The sequence below is a fragment of the Poecilia mexicana genome, unplaced genomic scaffold (genome assembly GCF_051168715.1).
Source record: "Poecilia mexicana isolate PSO_F unplaced genomic scaffold, ASM5116871v1 scaffold_4, whole genome shotgun sequence".
Lineage (NCBI taxonomy): Eukaryota > Metazoa > Chordata > Actinopteri > Cyprinodontiformes > Poeciliidae > Poecilia > Poecilia mexicana.
In genome coordinates, this window is record NW_028263373.1 from 7,487,020 (window position 1) to 7,506,206 (window position 19,187).

At 40.7% G+C, this 19,187-nt stretch overlaps 1 protein-coding gene across 2 annotated transcripts; it reads left to right on the forward strand.

The window, feature by feature from the left end:
- Positions 1-800: 800 nt before the first annotated feature.
- Positions 801-16,680, forward strand: il23r (interleukin 23 receptor). 2 transcript variants are annotated; one of them, XM_014986997.2, is made up of 18 exons: positions 801-1,155; positions 1,331-1,474; positions 1,566-1,656; positions 1,750-1,879; positions 3,314-3,495; positions 5,158-5,281; positions 5,362-5,522; positions 6,594-6,727; positions 6,823-7,012; positions 7,103-7,185; positions 7,788-7,983; positions 8,070-8,252; positions 9,236-9,334; positions 9,431-9,586; positions 13,909-14,049; positions 14,205-14,292; positions 15,423-15,513; positions 15,809-16,680. In XM_014986997.2, exons 3-18 carry the CDS (start codon positions 1,596-1,598, stop codon positions 16,409-16,411), a joined length of 2,622 nt encoding a protein of 873 aa, XP_014842483.2. In that variant the 5' UTR covers positions 801-1,155; positions 1,331-1,474; positions 1,566-1,595; the 3' UTR covers positions 16,412-16,680. The 2 variants fall into 2 exon arrangements, with proteins under 2 accessions (XP_014842483.2, XP_014842484.2); XM_014986998.2 differs by having other exon boundaries at positions 1,382-1,474.
- The last annotated feature ends 2,507 nt before the right edge of the window (positions 16,681-19,187 follow it).

Genomic DNA, 19,187 nt, shown 5'->3' on the forward strand with positions numbered 1-19,187 from the left:
CATTTGAACGATTTTAATGTGACCAAATTTGAAAGTGTACAAGTGTCCTGACTAATTTACAATTCACTGTATGCGTTTAAAGAAAAGGGGACATTGAGAAGGGTTTGTGGTGTTGTTGTCCACATTGTCGTTTCAGTCTGCGGTTTGACATGTGAGGAAATTTTGAAATTAGACTGCAGAGCAGAGTCAATACAGTCAGGCTGAGTGGGAAGCTTGAGACACAGAATGCATCAAGCAACAATTTATATATATCAAGAGTAGCGCATTCACATAATATTCACCCGGGTTTAACATTCTGCTCTTTCAGCCCAATCCACTAATAGCAGCCCACAATTTTGAGGTCTGTTTTATCTTTACGAGCAGGCGTTCTGCTCAAATTCTGGGTTTTCCCTGCAAAGCCGTTGAGGTTACAGACGGAAAAAACTCGTAAAATTCACAAAAACAAGCTTAACTGAAAAAAAAAGAGGCTCAGACAGACACACCAGTTCAGCGACAGGCTACAAACACCATCAAAGAGCAGAGCTGGAAAAGAAATGTGACATGTCAAGTGAAGCAAAGCGGTTAACATGTAAGTATGACTTATCTCCCTTTCAGAAAAGGCGAATAAAAAAAATTGTAATAGTTTTCTAATAGTTTTTAATTAAATATAAATACTAACTTGGCTCATGCTGATTAACCTTTTTTTTTTTCTTCTCAGGGCATCAGCACTTTTAGCATTCACTGTAGGAAACTCTGAAAACACTCGGTGTTAGCAGAAAGCAGAGAAACCGGGTTGCATGGGAGCAGTGGTCAGCACTTAATTACGAGCAGCAATCTGGATTTATCACTCAATAATCCGCTAACAGCAGCATGTTCACGAGAGCAGCTACTCTGGCGACGGATGACGCTTTACGTCAACTCAGCCTTTGTGGTGACGAAAAACAGGCAATTGAAGTAGGGCGCACAAGTACTGAGACAAATGTTCAAAGTTTCTGCTCTGGCAGAATACCACCAAACTAGGTCAATGGCCTCTTTAAGACGTGACTCTGTTGTTGCAAAGATCAGTCGAAGGAAGCGCGTGGAACAAAGCAGGTCGCGTTAAGACAAGCAGGCGGTTGTTGAAATCATTACTGGATGGTGTCTTGATAAGAAAAATGCTTAGAGGACTTAATTCTGGTGAGTTTTATCTTCTTTGGTGAAATAATTAACACAATTGGAAATAATTGCGCTTTCAGGATGACTTTGAAATTCAAGTTATTACGTCTTCATACAGAATTTATTTGTGGTGATTTAGAATTACAATCCCGTATTACAGCAGAATATTTTTTTTTCCTTTGTTTTAATGTGGCAGGGGGGATGTGTCACAGCTGCTGTGACGCACTTATAAAAATGTTATCAACAGGAAAACCTGCAGTGAGATAAGAGAGACAATAAACCGCCCTTCCTCCTCATGTTGGAAAGATTGGTGCCTTATTTCCGGACACGGATGGATGAGGTACATTCATTTTCTTCACGTTCTTCATTCTTCAAGATCTAACCCAGGATTTTTAATAACAGAATATATTTTTTTCCTCAACACTGGATAGGGTCCTCCGGTTTCAGAGAGATGAGCTGAGATGAATCTCTTGTTAGCCAGTTGGAGATGCATTATCCTGCTGTTTGGTTTTTCCATCAGTGGTGAGTTGTTTGCCCGTGTTACTCATAAAGTCTTCATTTTTAAAAACAAACATGTTTCTGAATTTTCAAATGCTTCTTTTTGTCCTTGCGCAGGCTGCCCTCTGCTCCCTGCAGGCTGTGTGGACGTCATTTCAGGCGGCTATGTGACAGCAGAGCCGGCCACTGTCCTGCTTATGGGTTCAAACCTGACCGTGTACTGCCACACCTTCCAATGTGAAAAAGGGTGAGCATATATGCTTTGAAGCTTTGATGAACACAGAACATATGTGTTTTTGCAGTGGTGAATCTGGCAACAATGCCACCCTGGGATAGCCCCTACCTCTGCATCACCCATCCTGTGCCTGACAAAAAGGACTTAATGGATGACCTGGCTGCATATTCAGCTTTTCAGGATTCTCGCGATCAGGGATGGTCTTAATGACAAGGAGAAACATTGCAAATGATTCTCAAAATGTGATTATAGTATCTCCGTTCACTGTAGAGCAGTATGTTTTTTGTTTAACCATGTCTAGATATTTTGAATTTTGAACTACAGATAATCAAATGCGATCAGATTTGATTATCCGTAGCTTCGGCATCCCTTTGGCAAGGCCCAGAGTCAGACACCAAGTTCAGCTTCGTTAGAGAGGCTTTAAATCAGACACCTACTTCAAGCATCGTCGCCTGGGCTACACATCAGACATTCGCTGTCATCAACCAGGCTTCCTTTGCAATGTTTTCACTGGACTTGAAAACAATCAATAGAAAGTGTGTGTGAAATGTAATTTATTATGCCGCAGTGGGAAAATTCAGGATTAGCAGCAGAACTAAAGTGTATGGGTTCACACAAAGATTAAAAAAAAAAAAAGTATTCAAAATATAAAAATAACAAAAAAATAATAACATACTATTAAGGACATGATCGTAACTTACTGTGCAGTTTTCAAGTACTCTGATCCAAGGAAAGTGCAGTTGAGTAGGAACATTTTTAATAACGTGTGTGTGTGGGTGTGTGTGTGTGTGTGCGTGGGTGTGTGTGTGTGTGTGTGTGTGTGTGCGTGCGCACGTTTGTTTGTAATACCTTGTGGGGACAATTTTCCTGACATATACTACGTTGTGGGGACCAATTGCTCCTTGTGGGGACCGGAGCCTGCTCCCCACGAGGGGAAACCCTGTTTTTGGGTCAGGAGTCAGAGTTAGGGCTAAGGTATGAATTGAGTTTTGGTTAGGGTTAGGGTTAGGGTTAGGTATGTGATGGATAGGGTTAGGAAAAGGGTAAAGGTCAGGTTTAGGCTGTAGAAATGAATGGAAGTCAATGGAAAGTCCCCACAAAGATAGCAACACAAACGTGTGTGTGTGTGTGTGTGTGTGTGTGTGTGTGTGTGTGTGTGTGTGTGTGTGTGTGTGTGTGTGTGTGCGTGGGGGTGTGTGTGTGTGTGTGTGTGTGTGTGTGTGTGGTATGTGCGTGTGTGCGTGTGTGTGTGTGTGTGTGTGTTTGTGCATTAAAAGACAACAGCATTTACAATATAAGAAACTAACAGAGATGTAAACATTCATTGAGTTTGTCTAACAGAGACTGTGAGGAAGGATCTCCTACAGTGACGCAGCATTCTGCATCGTTTTTCTGAAATGATACCTTCAGATATATATGAAACCGCCTTCTATTGTTGACTTTCAGGTCGAAGATGTACCTGGACCTGAATAAACAGACAGTGAATCTGTCAAAAAGAGTCAACTGCACCACAACTGCTTTCTATCTGCCCCGCGTGTGGAAGCCGCTGTCTGAGGTGGTCTGCAAGATGAAGAGCAGCCAGCTGTCTGCTCTGGAAATCATCTGTGGCCTGGATCTACATCTCGGACGTACGTACGCGTTACCTCAACATGGGACAGGGCGGGTCGGGAAGGAGCCGTAGGAGAGGGGAGAAACTATTCTAATGTTCTCTCCCAGTGCAGTTAATGTACAAAAATATATCAGACTGATAATTTTATAATATTTAAAAATATGGTATTTTGTAGAGACAATAAAAAGCTTTTACTAAATGTTACAGGAATCTTTTAAATGTACTTTCAGCTAAATTTTGCACATTAAACAATACTAAACCAAGATACGGTTTTGTTGTTGCGCACTAAAGCGTATTGAGCCACCATATTGAGAAGCAATGAGTAATAAAGTGTGCGCTGTTCCATTTCAGAACCTGCATAATTGTCCTATATCACACTATACTTTGAAGTCATTGTGGCTGCTCAAGAATGATCATTTTATCGGCTTGTTTATATACGCTCATGTTCAATAAATTAGAATAATATTGGAAAGCTCATATATTTCACTAGATGCTTTTCATTTTCAATTCAGAAAACACATTACCTGGAATCATTGCACACACACTCATGTTTTCAAGACTTTATTTTTGTAAATCCTGATGATTTTTGCCTCAGAACTAATGAAAACACAATCAGCATATTAAATCTGACCATGAAGAAAGACATTCCCAATCCAGAAATGTGGATTTAATGAGAAGTATTGTTTTCAAAAAGGCATTTTGAATTTGAATTTGACAAACAACTCCCTTAGGAACACATTTTAATTTATTGAATGCAATTGTATTATCCAGTCTGAAATACCTGGGATATGCAGTTAAAATAACTCTTGCTTGCTAGAATCAAATTTTAGTAACAGTTAATTGTTAATTTATTGCATTACTCGATCATTTTCTGGGCAATAGTTTTAAATCAGTACCAACGGCTTTACATTTTTCTCATAAAATTACAAGACTTTTTTTTTCTTTCAGGGCTTTTTTTTACTCATTTTGTTCTAAAATATTGAACCTGAAAGATCTATCATCTTTCTCTCGGTTATGTTGTGAGTTCAGCTATTACCGCTGTGAGAAATCACCTTTTTATTTCATATTTCATGAGTCAGAGAAAATGATGAAGCAAAAAAAAAAAATGTCTTAAGTTGAGTTGAAAATGAGTGAAAAGGCAATTAAAGAAAAAAAACCTTCAGTAATTTTGCATTGCACTGATAACTTTCACTTGTAAAATATAAGACCACTTTAATCTAGTGCAGAGTTGCTACAGACGACGTCGTTTTGTCGGACTCCCTCAAACGGTTTCTCCTCCGTTTGAGGGAGTTGTTGCTCTCCACTGCTGCCTCGTGCTTGTTGAGGAAGAGGGATTGCTGCTAAGTCAGTGACTCAAATGCAGACAGCTTGGCTTCCCTTAGATAACTTTCCACCTTTTGGCACAATATGTTCAACTAAATTTGACCCCTGTGCGATGACCTGGACAGAGCTGAACATTTTCTACATCATCTGCTGCTCGATTAAAAGAGAGCTAGATCCTTAAAACACCGTTGGGTGAGAGCTGCCTTGGGTGGCTGTGGTGAAGCCACCACATCATGTTTGGATTGGAGGAATTTTTTTCTGAGTTCAGAGTTAAACTAATCTCACAAATTAGTCCTAAACTTTAATTCTTGCTTCCAGATGATAAGAAACATTCTCTTGCTTTTTCGTATCACTACAGTTCCTCCCGACAAACCTGCAAATATCAACTGTGAAACAACGAGGAGCTCCGACTTGGTAAACTGCTCGCTGGACAGAGGACGGGAAACATACGTCGACACATTCTACAACGTCTCCGTCCACAGGTATCGCGTTTTGCTTCCCATTTGTTTCTAAGTCAGCATGTGCTTGCGGCCTAATTTTCCTTTCCTTTTTTTATTATCAGGGAGAATAAAAGTGTTTTAGATCTGATTTTGGACGGGGAGGAAATCAGCATACCACGAGGAATCTTAGAGGAAAACACTAAATACACGCTGACTGTCTCCGCCTACAACCGCTTTGGAGCGTCCCGGTCGGATCCGTTCGTCTTTTCTCTGGCAGACATAGGTACAACATTCACTCAATGAGAGTCCATTAACCTAGTTGTTCATTTGAATTAATTAGACAGAATCATCACAGTCTAAAGGATGAGTCATATGTCGAGTGGTTAGTTCAATCAATTGTTTTCTCCTCAGTCTGACTAATTTGACTTTCAGTAAAGTTTCTCTTTATGTAATATATGTCACAGGGGGGCAATTTCCTTTTTCTTTCTGCCACCTGCCCACTGCCGGCCTTGTTTGAACTTTTGCAAGTTCACCGACAGTAGCTGTTTAATAGATTACAGAGCTGATTCACACATCAGTGTGTTTTATCGAGATAGTAGGTGTATGACACACCGACACAAAGTAGTGCAACATTGTGGAAAGAAAATCATGTGTTGGTTTTAAGTCTTTTGACAAATAAATGTCTGAAAACTGTAGTGTGCATTGGTATTTTTTAATCAGAAATCATAGAGAGAGTTTGAAGGTCAATCCCCAGGTTGGTTTTGGTCTGATCAAGGATCAATGACCTGCTGGAGGGTGGGCCTGCTCCCGGTTTCAAGTCTTCTGCAGGTTTCTCATAGCGTTACTTGTCTTTTTAGTACTTCATGTAAGCAAAAAAATATACATTTTGGCCCTTCTTCCTCATATTTGCTGTTTCCCCTGTGCGGCTTGTGGGAAAGCTGCAAATGAGGTCTTTGGTTCTAACAACGCTGCTTATTCATTCACTAATGTTGTCTGACAAACCTCTCAACATTCTGGATTTAAACTGAGATTAAATCGCCCTCAGGTCCACTTTATGCTAAACAGGTGGATCTGAAAACATTGTTTGTGCAGGATTATATTTGGAGTATCTGGATAAAGGGGCAGAATAGAAATGTAACATCCCACTTTTCATATTTTTATTTATGAAAACCATGAATTCCCTTTTCTAACAATTCATAATTTTGCACTAATTTGCGTTGATCTCTCACATGTTGAAGTTTGTGGTTGTAAAAATTTAAGAGTTATCTGTATTTTCTTTCTTTCTTTCTTTTTTTTTTTTTAGCACATTTTCCTTCGCCTGGTCAGATTGCTTTATTGTTGTTTTATATTCCAGTGATACCAGAAACCCCTCGGGTAGTTAAGGTGGAGTTCATGAATGACTCCACGTCGGCCGTGCTGCACTGGAAAACGTCTGAGTCTTCGATGCGCCTCAGATCCCAAATCAGGCTGCGAGGAAACAACACTTGGGTAAAGCGGCGTCATGTCGATGTTGTAGTTTTTCTCGTTTTAAATCTCCTCATGCAATAACCTAAAAAAAACAACAACATCCCGCTCTCTTCCAGGAGCAGAGAGCGGGAGCAGAGCTGAGCGAGGGTCTGATACGAGTGGAGAACCTGAAGCCTGAGACTGAATACGAGTTCCAAATCAAAACGTGTTCCTCCACATCAGGACAGAGCACAAGCTTGAAAGCCAGCCGGCGAGTTCTCTGCAGCAAATGGAGCCCGTCTGTGAGGAGGATGAGTCCTGAAAAAGGCAAGTATGATATATTTCAAGTATAAATGAGGAAAAGTAGTTCTTGTGTGACGCCTAGCAGAGAAACTTCATGCCACGTCTGTCCAACAGGTCCGTCTCAGCAGCTGCATGTATGGAGAAGCTTAGGAGGCCAGGCCAAACACGGGCTGAGGAACGTTACTGTTTTCTGGAAGGTATTGATATTTTCTGCTAGTAATCTTCCAAACATCCATATAATTAGGCTACATGTTGTATTTTTTATTTTTAAGTTATTTTTGTGATTGTTAGACTCATATTCAAATTTTCCTCCTGTAATACTTGGGAAGGTGGAAGAATGCATTTCCCTTGCATTAACAATTTGACCTCCATGTTTGTTCATGCTCCACTTGGCGCGAACCAGAAATAAATAAGTTAATGAAAGATTAGTTAACCTTTTTCCTTCAGTCTTAGATGTGTGTAATCTTTTAGGCTTCTAACATTGTATTTAATTTTTTCAAAATTTGTCATATTTTGAAACTAACTGTTTTACTTTAAGACAAAAATTGCAACTTGGTGTGTGGGGAAAAAAAAAAATCTTTTTATGATTACTTTTCTGGTCAATCCCGGGTCTGTAATGAAGATTTCACCTCCATGTTTTAGCTGTGATACGTCAGTAACACAAACAATTACATAATTACTTGATTTCGTATGTCAAATCTTGCTACAGCTGGGTTTTTTTTTAGCATTTAAGCACAAAAAAAGACAGAGTTAAATCAATAAAAACCCTGGAATAAACAGGTAAATAAATTTTTCCCAGCCTCCGCCTGTGGAGGATTACAGCGGTGAATTGCTGCGGTACAGCATCGTCCTGGAGGATGGCCGCGAGGAGATCTGTCCCGCCGCTTCCAGCCAGTGTTCAGTTCAGGCACCAGTGGCGGTTCTTGGACTGAACGTCAGTGTGGTGACCTCCAGCGGGGCGTCTCCACCGGCTTTTGTAGATCTCAGACATGCAGGTGCAATAAAGTCACACAAAAGTGTCCAAAATGTTTCTAATATTTTACGTTTCTGTGGTAATCACTAAAATGTCTCGACCATTTAGGTGCTTCTGAATCTTTCTTTGTAAAGTTGGCTCCCAGTGCAGACGGCAGCGCTGCTCATGTCTCCTGGTCTACGACGGTTCAGAAAGACCTTCTGTACTTTGTAGTGGAATGGGAAAGCATGCCTGCAGCGGGGCTGCAGTGGAAAAAGGTGCTTAAAGACCTAAAAGGCACAACAATCACAGGTACAGTCATTCAGTCACACACATGAATTTATTTCTTGCTAAAATAAGACAAAATGTATCTTTTTATGAATCTTCTGGATATGCTTCTTCACCTCCAAATACCTTAAGTAGGGCAAAGTGAAAATAAGTTAATAAGGAAATATTTCTGTAAAATCCTGAAGTCTTTCACCATTTGCTCTTGTGGAGACATTTTTTTAAATATTTTCCTTCTTACCTTAACTGCTCTTGTATTTGTCTGAAATTAAATTTATATTTATATTAACCATTAAAAATAAACTCAAGAGGATAATGTGCAACTGAAATGAGGAGGCTGCCTTTTTAACTCAACATAAACTTCAACTCAAACAAAGACAATGCTTAACTTCTTCTCTGAAGTAAGACAGGAAAATATAAGCAAGGGTAAACACTTGAAGCAAATACTTTTAGATTAATGAACAGTATAATAAGGAGGGCTGCCCATGGGGCGGTTAGCAACACTGTTGCCCTGCAGCAAGAAGGTCCTGGGTTCAAATTTGTGGTGGTTTTCTTTTATGAAAGTTTAAATAACGTAGATTAGAATGAGAAAAGAAATTGTTGACCAGACTATATATATATATATATATATATATGTGTGTGTGTGTGTGTGTGTGTGTGTGTGTGTGTGTGTGTGTGTGTGTGTCTGTAATTTCTTAATCTTCACAACATTACCTCTCCCTATCATTAAAATTATGCTGTTGTTTTTCGTTGTGGTGTGCCACCGTAAGACATCTAACCAGCTTTTCGAGAACTTTCTAGCATAAATCAGCAGATCACAGTGTGGCTTTTAAAAGTGGTTAAACAGCGCCCTCGTGTGGCCGATGTTCGGTATAATTATTTTTCGGTCCTTTTGCCTCAATCACACCGTATAGAAAGCACAATATGTCACACCCACAAGACAGAAATAGTGACGTAAGCTACCCGCTTTCAGAATACAGAGCAGGTTTCATCCTCACACTCTGTTTCAGGTTTGATGGCGGGTGTGAGGTACAACGTGTCTTTGTACGCTGTGACCACCAGAGGCGTCAGTGCTCCAACATCCACACTGATCTACTCCAGAGAACAGAGTAAAGCAGACAGCTTTCTGCTTTTTTTTATTATTATTATTTTACAGTCTGCACCAACCATTCTCTCATTATTGTGTCCATGCTTGTTTGCTTCAGAGCCACTTTCAGCTCCAGTGCTCCATGTTCTGACCCGTGAGGCCAGACGGATCCTGGTCCGGTGGGACGAGCTGCCCCAGGACCAACAGAGAGGGTTCATCTCAAAGTACACCATCTACTTGCAGACCCTGGACTCCACCAGCACAGAGCTCAACGGTGAGCGCTTAGGAAGAATATAAACGTACAAACAAACCCATCATGAGAGCTGGTCAAAGATTGTGGGAAGATTAAATAGAGAGAAATACAGGGCGATTCTGGAAGAAAAGTTGAGTAAAATACTTGAGATTGGGGTTGAAGGTCACCTCAAACATACAGCCACAGCTTTGGGTCAAAGCATATCCATGTGTTAAAATGGCCTAACCAAAGTCCAGACCTAAATCCAGCTGAGGCTCTGCGAAGATTTGAACATTTTCAATCCAATCTGACTGCATCAGGGCTATTTTACAAAGAAGTGTAGGCAAAATCTGCAATTAGTAAATCTACAAGTATTGATTTACAAGACGCAAATACAAATCCAAGTTAGATTTCACTTGCGTCTTTGGAAAAGAAATATGAAAACAATGGCCTTTTTGTTTAACTTTACACTATTTTCTGTCACATTAATGTTGACTTAAACGCTCTGATGTTTATCGAGTGTAACAGGATCAAATGTGCAGAGATGCAAAGGGCTTGAACATTTTTGGAAGCTGCTGCAGCTCACGTTTTTATTTGCAGCGTCAGTAAATTCTCCACTAAGAAATGTCATGTTCATGTTTAAATATATCAACGATTTTGACCACCTGATTTGCTCTAAGTTGCCATGAATACCAATTCATTAAAGCCACTGAAGCTTCATGTACAAAATTTACTCGTTTTGATCAAATATAACGTTGCATCCCCTGTGTTTTAAAAGTATCGCATCATCCACACTGGACTTGATCTTTTTGAAACCATATAGCTCTAACAAACCTCTCCTTTGAGCTTGTTCAACATGGCGCTCTTGCATGTTGATCCGTGCTTCTTTAAGAATCTTATAACCACAAGTCTTTTCTTCCTTCCTTACTTACTTTTGCTACGTGTTTGTTTCATCCAGCCTTTCTGCTTACAGTATAAAGAACAAGCAGTAACCTAGTATACTGTAGATTCCTTGATTATTTACAGATTGTCTGAACAGGATAATGTTCTGATGAGTTATTTTGATTCAATGACTTCCTCTATGCTCTGTCATCAAGTCTCTGTATAGACCTGAGACTTCCTCTCACATGTCTACACGGCAGGTTTTTTCATCTGTTCGGTTTACTGTCGGCTGCGTGTTTGTAAGTCTTCTTAATCTCTTGCATCCTTTATTTTCAGTGTTGCCTCTTTGCATTCCAAAGCAGACATCTTGTTTTGTAGCATTAAAAATGCAGAAGCTTTCAACAGGGTTCCTGCAAAGCTGTCAAGTTGAAAACATTTCCAGACTCAATTTTCAGAGAGTCAGATCTTTTTTTTATTATTTCATCATACACCCTAATTTTCTTTTTTTTTTAAAACTCATCCAGACCTGAAATACTGAAATCAAATACTATACTTTTCTATCCTGGGTTTTCATGGCCAAGCAGCTGCATCCATATTCTACCTGACTAAACGCCAATCGTCATGTAAGGCGTACCAGTCGATTCTAGAGCAGAGTGGTAATGGCGATCCAATGGATGAGTGTGGATTTAGCTATTTCCAGGGTAACGTCACTTGCTTCACTGCATTGTCTCAGGTGTGAAGATTTGAGGTAAGCAGGGTGATTGTCAGCTTTTTCAGGAATTGGTCTTGGCCCCTGTAGTTCCAGTGAAAGGAGACCTTAATGCTTCAACATGCCTTGACATTCATTTGGCGTGAATTAAAGCGGAGACTGCAAGCTAGGACATCTCATCCAACATCAGTGTCTGACCCCACAAATGCGATTCTGGAACAAAAGGTCAAAAAATGACCAAAAACACATAAAAGTGGGAGAGAAAGCACATGAGGGCCGGCATATAAAACCCTGGTGATTACAAATAAGTCTTTAAATCAAATTCACATCTGTATGAATACTTGTGGCAATATAGTGTAAGTTAATGATTATTCTCAAGTGCTCTGCATGACCAGACTTCTAGTGGGAGCTACAAGATTATGCAATTAAAGTATGAAGAAAATAATGCATACATTATTAAGGTATCATACTCTAGCGTAGCATAGTAGAAGCAGTAGTTTATTCTACTAAAATTGGAAATTGAAAGGATAAACAAATGGCTAAAATGTTGTAATGAAGGCAGATCTTTAAATACATACTAAGGATTTTGAGCATGTATAAACCGCTGCTATACTTTATGCTGCAGTCTGGAGAAAGTCACTTAATGACTTTGAGGAAAATAAAATCCTTTTTCCAAAACAACAGCAGCAACTTGATCACATCTGACCTTGAAATTAAGTGGAGCCTCTCATTCACAATAAAGCTCGATGTTGATTTGAAAGTGTGGAAGGAAACACAACTTTGCAGTGAGTTTCCTGTTCTTGCTCATCACCGCTTCAGCCTGCCCTGGCCCTCCTGTCACACCAACTTTTTTGTGCGTGTCGTGTGTGTGTGTGTGTACTTCACCTTGGTCTCAAGCAAAGGCAAACTCTAACACCTGTGTGTGCACAGGTGTGGTAAATTATACATGCAGTAGTATGCGTGTGTTTTGTCTCGGCACAAACCACACTTACATAATGGAAAGCGTGCAAGTGGCAATCCATTGATATTCCCCTCCCTCGAAGTTTCAGTGCATCAGCAGGGTATTTTTCGCTCAGGCTTCCCGTAACGAAAAGAAATTCAGACGTTGAGCTCAAATTGTTATTTCTCTGTTATTGCTAATCACTAGTCCAAAGAGCAAAAAAAAAAAAAAAAACACACACACACACACACATAACAACCTAACATCAAAGCCAGCATCTGCTCACAAAAACAACAAAACGATCCAGTGTTTTTGACATTTGAATGAGATGTTCAGTAGTCAAGGAACTGGAGCCAAACATGAGTTGATGCCACTTTAGCAGCATCTTTAGAGGTTTCTCGAACTCGTTCTGACCGCTAAACAGGAAGCCGTGTGGCTTCATGCACATGTGTTAGAAGAGGCTGTTACCAGCTAGCCTGCCTTTACTGCTATTTGTAGAACCTGACTATGAGAGCTCCTCAGAGCTTGTACCTTTTCCTCTTTCTAAAGTGTCATGTGCTCACTGACTGATCTGTGTTGTCTTTTTCACTGTTAGTCTGGTTGAGGGTTTTTGCACAAAATGATTCTGCTATTTATCTGCTTCTGAATGTCATTTGCAGGTTTTTCTTTTGCCCGGTTTATTTTAACTTGTACATGTGCAAAGAAACTTTTAAATGGCGTCATTATGCACACATTGATTGGTTTCTGCATCCAGGCATGGGGCATGATGATTAGTTACAACAAATGCATTATCGTATCTATTCAGGTCAACTGTTACTTTTGCTTTTTTTTTTTTTTTTTTTTTTGTCTTCAAATGCAATAAAGCAAAGTTTCAAGAAGTTAGCATTTGTTTTTTTGGACTTCCAAGTTGCATCCAGCTCTTAAAGGTGTAAGAACAGAAACTGGTTTAGTCAGTATGCAGAACCGTGCGGCTTCCTCAGCCTACAGTCTGTGGGTCAGTATTGACTGCAAATGTTCATCTCTCCTACACTTCATGTGAGTTTCAGAATGAGTCTCTGACGTCAAACAGAATACACTCAGTAGCAGAGGGTAAATACTATACCGACTGCTGACTTTGCTGTGCAAAAAGTATTTATGTATTTTCAACTTTTGTAGATTTTGTCATGCAAAAAACACTTATTGCCATAGCTACAGCTGTGAGCCGTGGGGCTTTGTTCGTCTAGAAAACAGAACATTTGCCCGTTTTATTGAGTTTGCATAAGAGCATCTGTGAGACTAAATTTCTAATTTGACTTTGACTGGTCCATGAGTAACCTATGCCAGAGGTGTCCAGAGTTGTCCTGCATGTTTTTGTTCTCTGCCTGGTCCAACACATCTGAATCAAGCGATGGTTCATTAGGAGGCCTCTGTAGAACATCGAGAGAGAGTTGAAACATGCATGGCACCGGCCCTTGAAGACCGACTGTGGACACCCCTAACCTATGCTCTCTCATCTAACCCTAAGTTTGCAAACAATGTATCATTTTCCTTTCCTTTTGTGTCAAATTTGGACTGTTTCAAGATGGCATGCAGCACAATGCAAAAGCCTGTGAGTTGAATACTCCTCAAACGCTCCACGTCAATATTCTCAAGGCTGATGCACACGTTGCACCACTGGGCATATCAAGCAGCAACCAGGGCTGACTTTCAGATCGAAAAGCTCTGCTCTAGGCTGAGCTGTTTTTCGTGGCTAACTGCAGTGGTTTAAGTTGAGCAATCAAGCAAGAAACTCTTTAGATTCTGCAGGGTCGGGTGGGGGGCAAAAAAAGCTAACTGTTGTTTTCTTCTGCACAGTGACAGTGTCTGGATCTGGCCAAAGACAGATGTGGCTGGACTGTCCAGAAGGAACGTTGTCCCTTCAGCTGACCGCATCAAACTCAGCAGGAGAAGGGCCTCGAGGGAGACAGACCTTATCTCAGCCTCCAGCTCCAGCTGGTCAATACATTTTCTCCATCTTAAGTCACAAAACATCACTATATATGAAACTTTTACATGTGTATAGTCTTAATTTCACCTGATCAGTATGAAAAAATAAGGTTCTGAGTCCAGGTTTCATCCAAATAATGACTTTCTCTTCGTATCTCTTGCAGTGGGGCTGGTGATTGTGATCGTGTTCATCATTACGATCTCCATAGCAATTGTGGCCAACCTGATGTGCTGGAGCTGTGTGAGGAAACGGTAATTTTTACTAAAAGCGCTACCTCTTCCACAGAAAGCCTCGGTCGTTTTACTAGCAAAACTCGTGAGCCAGCATCGTTTTTTTTCTTCGGCTCGTCCTGCAGCTGGAACGTTCATAAGTTTTGTTTTACAAGTAAAAGGGATGGAGGTCCCTGTGGTTAATTTTTAGTGAAAAACCACACCACAACATGAGTAAAACCCACTTGGTTGTTGTGAACAGAAACCTAAACCTCATTTTGATGTTGCTATTTGGCTATCTGCATCGTTAGTCATGACATTAGCATCTATGTACGTTTCCTTGCACAAGCGTTGGTTCCACTTGCACTTTTAACCACACATCGTCACGTCACAACCACAAACCTCCGTCTGTTTTAATGGGATTTCATGAATTTAAACCGACACAAAATACCACATAATCGCAATGAAAAGCGCATTCTTGTGGATTCTTTTTTTTTTTTTGTAAATGGTTCCAATCTCGGTCAGATTGGAAAGACAGCATAATGCAAATATCGTTTTTAAATGCACAGATTCTCGATAGGCTTATGGTATGACCTTTAACTAGGCTATTCTAACATGTGAACAAGCCTCGAGCTGAACTGCAACACAGGACAGATGAGCATCCATACGCACATGATCAAGACCTAAAGGCAACTTAGAGTGGCTGTTTCAGCTAACATGCACGGTTTTGGACTGAAGTACCCACCGAGAATCCACGTACGCGCAGGGATAACATGAAAACGCCATGCAGAAAGAACCCAGAACCTTCTCACAGCAAGACAACATTGATCTCTGCAGCTCCTTCAGCGCCACCGGGAGCCTTTTTTATTTAAGGGTTTCTAATTTAAGGCTTTTTTTATTTAAGGGCCCAAAAGTGTTCAGATATTATTTGTACAAAATGCTGAAAGCATGCACGATTTGCTTCCTCTTCACAATTTTCCGCTGCGGTCCATGTCGACCTTTAAAATGAAATTCTAATGAAATACGATAGAATGTGACAAAATGTGAAAATGCTTGTGGTTTGAACACTTTTTGCAATAATCTGTGTTTGTCTTTGTCAATTCAGACCAATAAAACAAAGTTATACAACTTTGTGTCCAAAAAAATTTATCTTAATTCTTCTTTTGTTGTAGGATCAAACAGAAATGTATAGCTTGGGGACCCGAGTGGCTCGTGCACAACTTGCCCAAACCAGGACACAGCAACGCCATCAGACTGCTGGAGGTAATCAACTCTTAATGTAGTTTTACCTACATTAAAAAAAGAGTGAGTAAAAAAAGAGTGGCTGCTGTCCAAAACAACTACAACAGCTGCAAATCCGTGCCATTTAAGGATGGTTCTAATATTAAACCTGTGGAAACATCGCTACAGGAAGTGAAACCATTGCTAATGGCCTCTTTTGCTCTTCTAGATCTAAATGAACAAAACATGTGCATTTGTCCAACAAACATGTTTGCCTTGTAGTGATAACTCAATATTTTTTTCTGCTGGTTAATTCCTACTGTGTTCTTTTCTTTAGGACGACAGAAGTGAGCGTCTCTTCTCCTCCATCGACAGTGACCCGACACTTTCCCCGATCCTCGTGGTCTCCCAGGAGGAGAGGGACGAAGCGTACCCCACCATCCACGTCGAAGAGTCCCCGGACGGAGCCGAGCAGGCGAAGTCGCTCCACAGAACCGTTCTGGTTGAACACACTGGCTACAAGCCGCAGATTGCTGCGTTGGTCCCGCTTGACGAGGAGATCAGGGCTGCAAGGGAGGAGCAACGGGAAGATCCAGAAATTGCAGAGGAAGACAGGCTTTTGCTTGGATTTGAAGGATTTCTGGGAGGCTTCCTGTCCGACATGGATCGCTCTAGTTCGTCTCATCGGGTCACTCTCGGCTCCACCGGGGATCTTTTGTGGCCTAAGACTGTTGAAACGTCTGTCTGGAAAGGAGTCTGCTTGCAAGAGATGACCAGACCGGAGGAAGACACGGAGAACAATGTTTCCTCTCTGGATTTGCAGCAGGATCAGAGAGAGGCTCTCGAATCGGACGATACCTGCTCCTCTCCGTTTTCAGCTCGCACCTTCCTGAACGGTGGCTACTTCCCGCAGGTGGCTTCTCTTGACGTTGACACTTGACACGCCAAGGTGGCAGCGATGTTGGTGGGACAAGAACTGCACTTTTAAGGCTAATTTTGAGAAAGCATTACAAAAGCACACATTTTAATCATCGCACCAATAAACCCCCCGTGTCGTGGTTGCTGATTGTATTTAAGTGTCATTTTTACCGTGGAAGCGAGTGTGTGAGAGGTTTTAATGGCTGTACTCTCAGGTGAGAGTCTGCTGATCTTTGTGGATGGATGTTCTGTGCTACCTGTCTGAATAAATGAACAAAGATGTTGATTGAATTTGAAACTTTATTCCCCTAAATGCAAATACGGTTCAGTGGTGTAAAAATATGTTGACCTCCCTTTGTGATTTCCTGTTTTTGCATGCTTGCCACAGTTAAGTGTTTCAGAACATCAAACCAATTTCAATATTAGTCAAAGATAACACAAGATGTCCATTATTAAGGGTAGATGTAAATCAAGCCTACATGGCCGTGTGTGAAAAAGTGATTGCCTCCTAAACTTGGTTGCACCACGTTTAGCTAAAACAACTACAAGCGTTTCCGATAACTTGCAGTGAGTCTTTTACAGCTGTGGAGGAATTTTGAGCCACTCGTCTTTGCAGATTTGTTCTAATTTGGTCGTATTGGAGAGGTTTCCAGCATAAACTTTTCAAGGTCGTTCCGCGGCCTCTCAATACGACTTTGACTAGGCAACTCCACAGACTAAATTTAGTTTTTCTTCAGCCTTCAGAGGAGGAACTTTTCAGGTGTATTTTGAATCATTTTTCTGCTGCAGAACCCAAGTTCGTTTCATTTTGAGGTCAGGAACAGACGGCCGGATGTTCTCCTTCAGGATGTTTAGGTAGACGGCAGTATTCATCGTTCCATTTATCACAGCGAGTCTTCCAGCTCCACGTTTTACCGTTCGTACGATGTCCTTTATCTGAAATGCTGTGTTAGTTTTACGCCAGATGTAACGAGATGCACAACTTCCAAAGAGTTAAACTTTTGTCTCATCGGTCCACAGAATGTTTTCCCAGAAGTCTTGGAAATCATGAAGATGTGTTCAGGAAAAACTAAGATGAGCCTTGCAGGCAGTGGTTTTAGTCTTGGAACTCTACCAAGACAATCTCTTATGGTGGAGGAATGACCTTTGACCTTAACTAAAGCAAGTGAGGCCTGCAGTTCTTTGGATGTTGTTGTGGGGTCTTTTGTGACCTTTTGGATGAGTCATTGATGTGCTTTTGAGGTAATTTTGTTCAGCCAGTGACTCCTAGGAAGGTTTACCACTGTTGCATTTTTTTTAACCATTTCTGGATAACAGTTCTCACTGTTGTTCGCTGGAGAACCAAAGCTTTGGGAACAACTTTGTAACTTTCCCAAACTGGTAAATCTCAATCGATTTCTCTGAATCTCACCATGATGTCTAGTTTTGCAGGATCTTTTGGCGTCTTTCACTTTGTCAGGCAAGTCGTATTTAACTGAGGTGTTGATTGAGAACAGGTGTGGCAGCAATTAGGTCCATGTTTGACTAGAGAGACAGTGAACTCTGGTGTGATAAACCACAGCTAAGTAACGGTGCAGAAAATCACTTTTTCAGACAGTACTATGTAGGTTGGATTTATTTTTTTCAACCATAATAATGAGTATCTTCATTTAAAAACTACATTTTGTGTTTACTTTTCTTTGGTTAACATTTCAATGTATTTGATGTTGATGTCCTCTTAACTTGCATGTGAAAAACATGCAAGAAATTAACTTCACTTTGTGTTGTCTTCTAGCGTCAGCTAATAACATCAATATTATTAATTTAGCACCACAAAAAGTGATCTGCATCCTGCAGCAACCGTAACAGTTTGATATTTTGAAGTACGTATCATACGTTGCTCTACATTAGCGTTTGGACAGCACCCACTCTGTTTCACTGTCACTTTTATACTGGGGTGTGACCTCTGTGTGTGTGTGTGTGTGTGTGTGTGTGTGTGTCCCCTGGTGGCCCCTATGTTTAGTGATCAATGAAGTGGCACAGAGAGGGAAATTATTCCAAAACACACTCAGGCAGAAGTCAGTTGGGACTTCCCCCCGTCCCCGTGGCTCATGGTTAATACGGTGACAGGTCCCTGAACCTTCAGTCCTACTCAAACAAGCACCACTTGCAGCACTGTACACGTTTTTATCTCTTCCTGAGAGTCGTCTCAGTTCCTCCTCACATTTTCACCAGGGTAACCGACAAATGGAGTCCGCACACTTCACTCCATGTAGAAGTTTGATCCCTGATCTTGCTTTTCAATTGACCTCAGGTTCTGAAGTACGGTTGTGTAGCTGTGGTGCAGATATTGAGGGAAAGTCCCAGACTGCACCACATGGGCATGTGTTTGTGAAAGCCACAGACATGGGCTAGGTGGAAAATGTGAGAACGCAGGTTTGATACACTGAAAAAAATGTTAAGTAAATAGAAATGCTAAGAAAGAATGTGAACCACTTTAGCTGCCTGAGTAACTCGCAGAAATACACGCAGTGTATCAGATCATAAAACAAAATTTTTTAACAATTTAGTAATAATTATTTCAGTAAATACTACAAAAACGTGAATAAAACGATAGAGTAGAAGCAAAAACTGGAGTTTTCAAATGACTATTTAACTTATTAAAAGTTGAAAGTTAAACTATCCAAAAATGTGGAGAGAAAAAAATCCCTCTAAATCTCTAAATATCTAGTTAACTGTGGAGGAACACCAGCCCATTCCTATTTGCGGAATAGTTTTATGAAGTGTTGTCGATGTTCAGGCTGGGTGTGCTCAGAGTG

What these genes read in the sequence shown, in the direction of transcription:
- il23r (XM_014986997.2), top strand. Translation starts at nt 1,596, where the DNA reads ATGAATCTCTTGTTAGCCAGTTGGAGATGCATTATCCTGCTGTTTGGT. An exon ending in GTTTGGTTTTTCCATCAGTG is followed by an intron (nt 1,657 to 1,749) that starts GTGAGTTGTTTG and finishes GTCCTTGCGCAG; the next exon opens with GCTGCCCTCTGCTCCCTGCA. An exon ending in CCTGGATCTACATCTCGGAC is followed by an intron (nt 3,496 to 5,157) that starts GTACGTACGCGT and finishes GTATCACTACAG; the next exon opens with TTCCTCCCGACAAACCTGCA.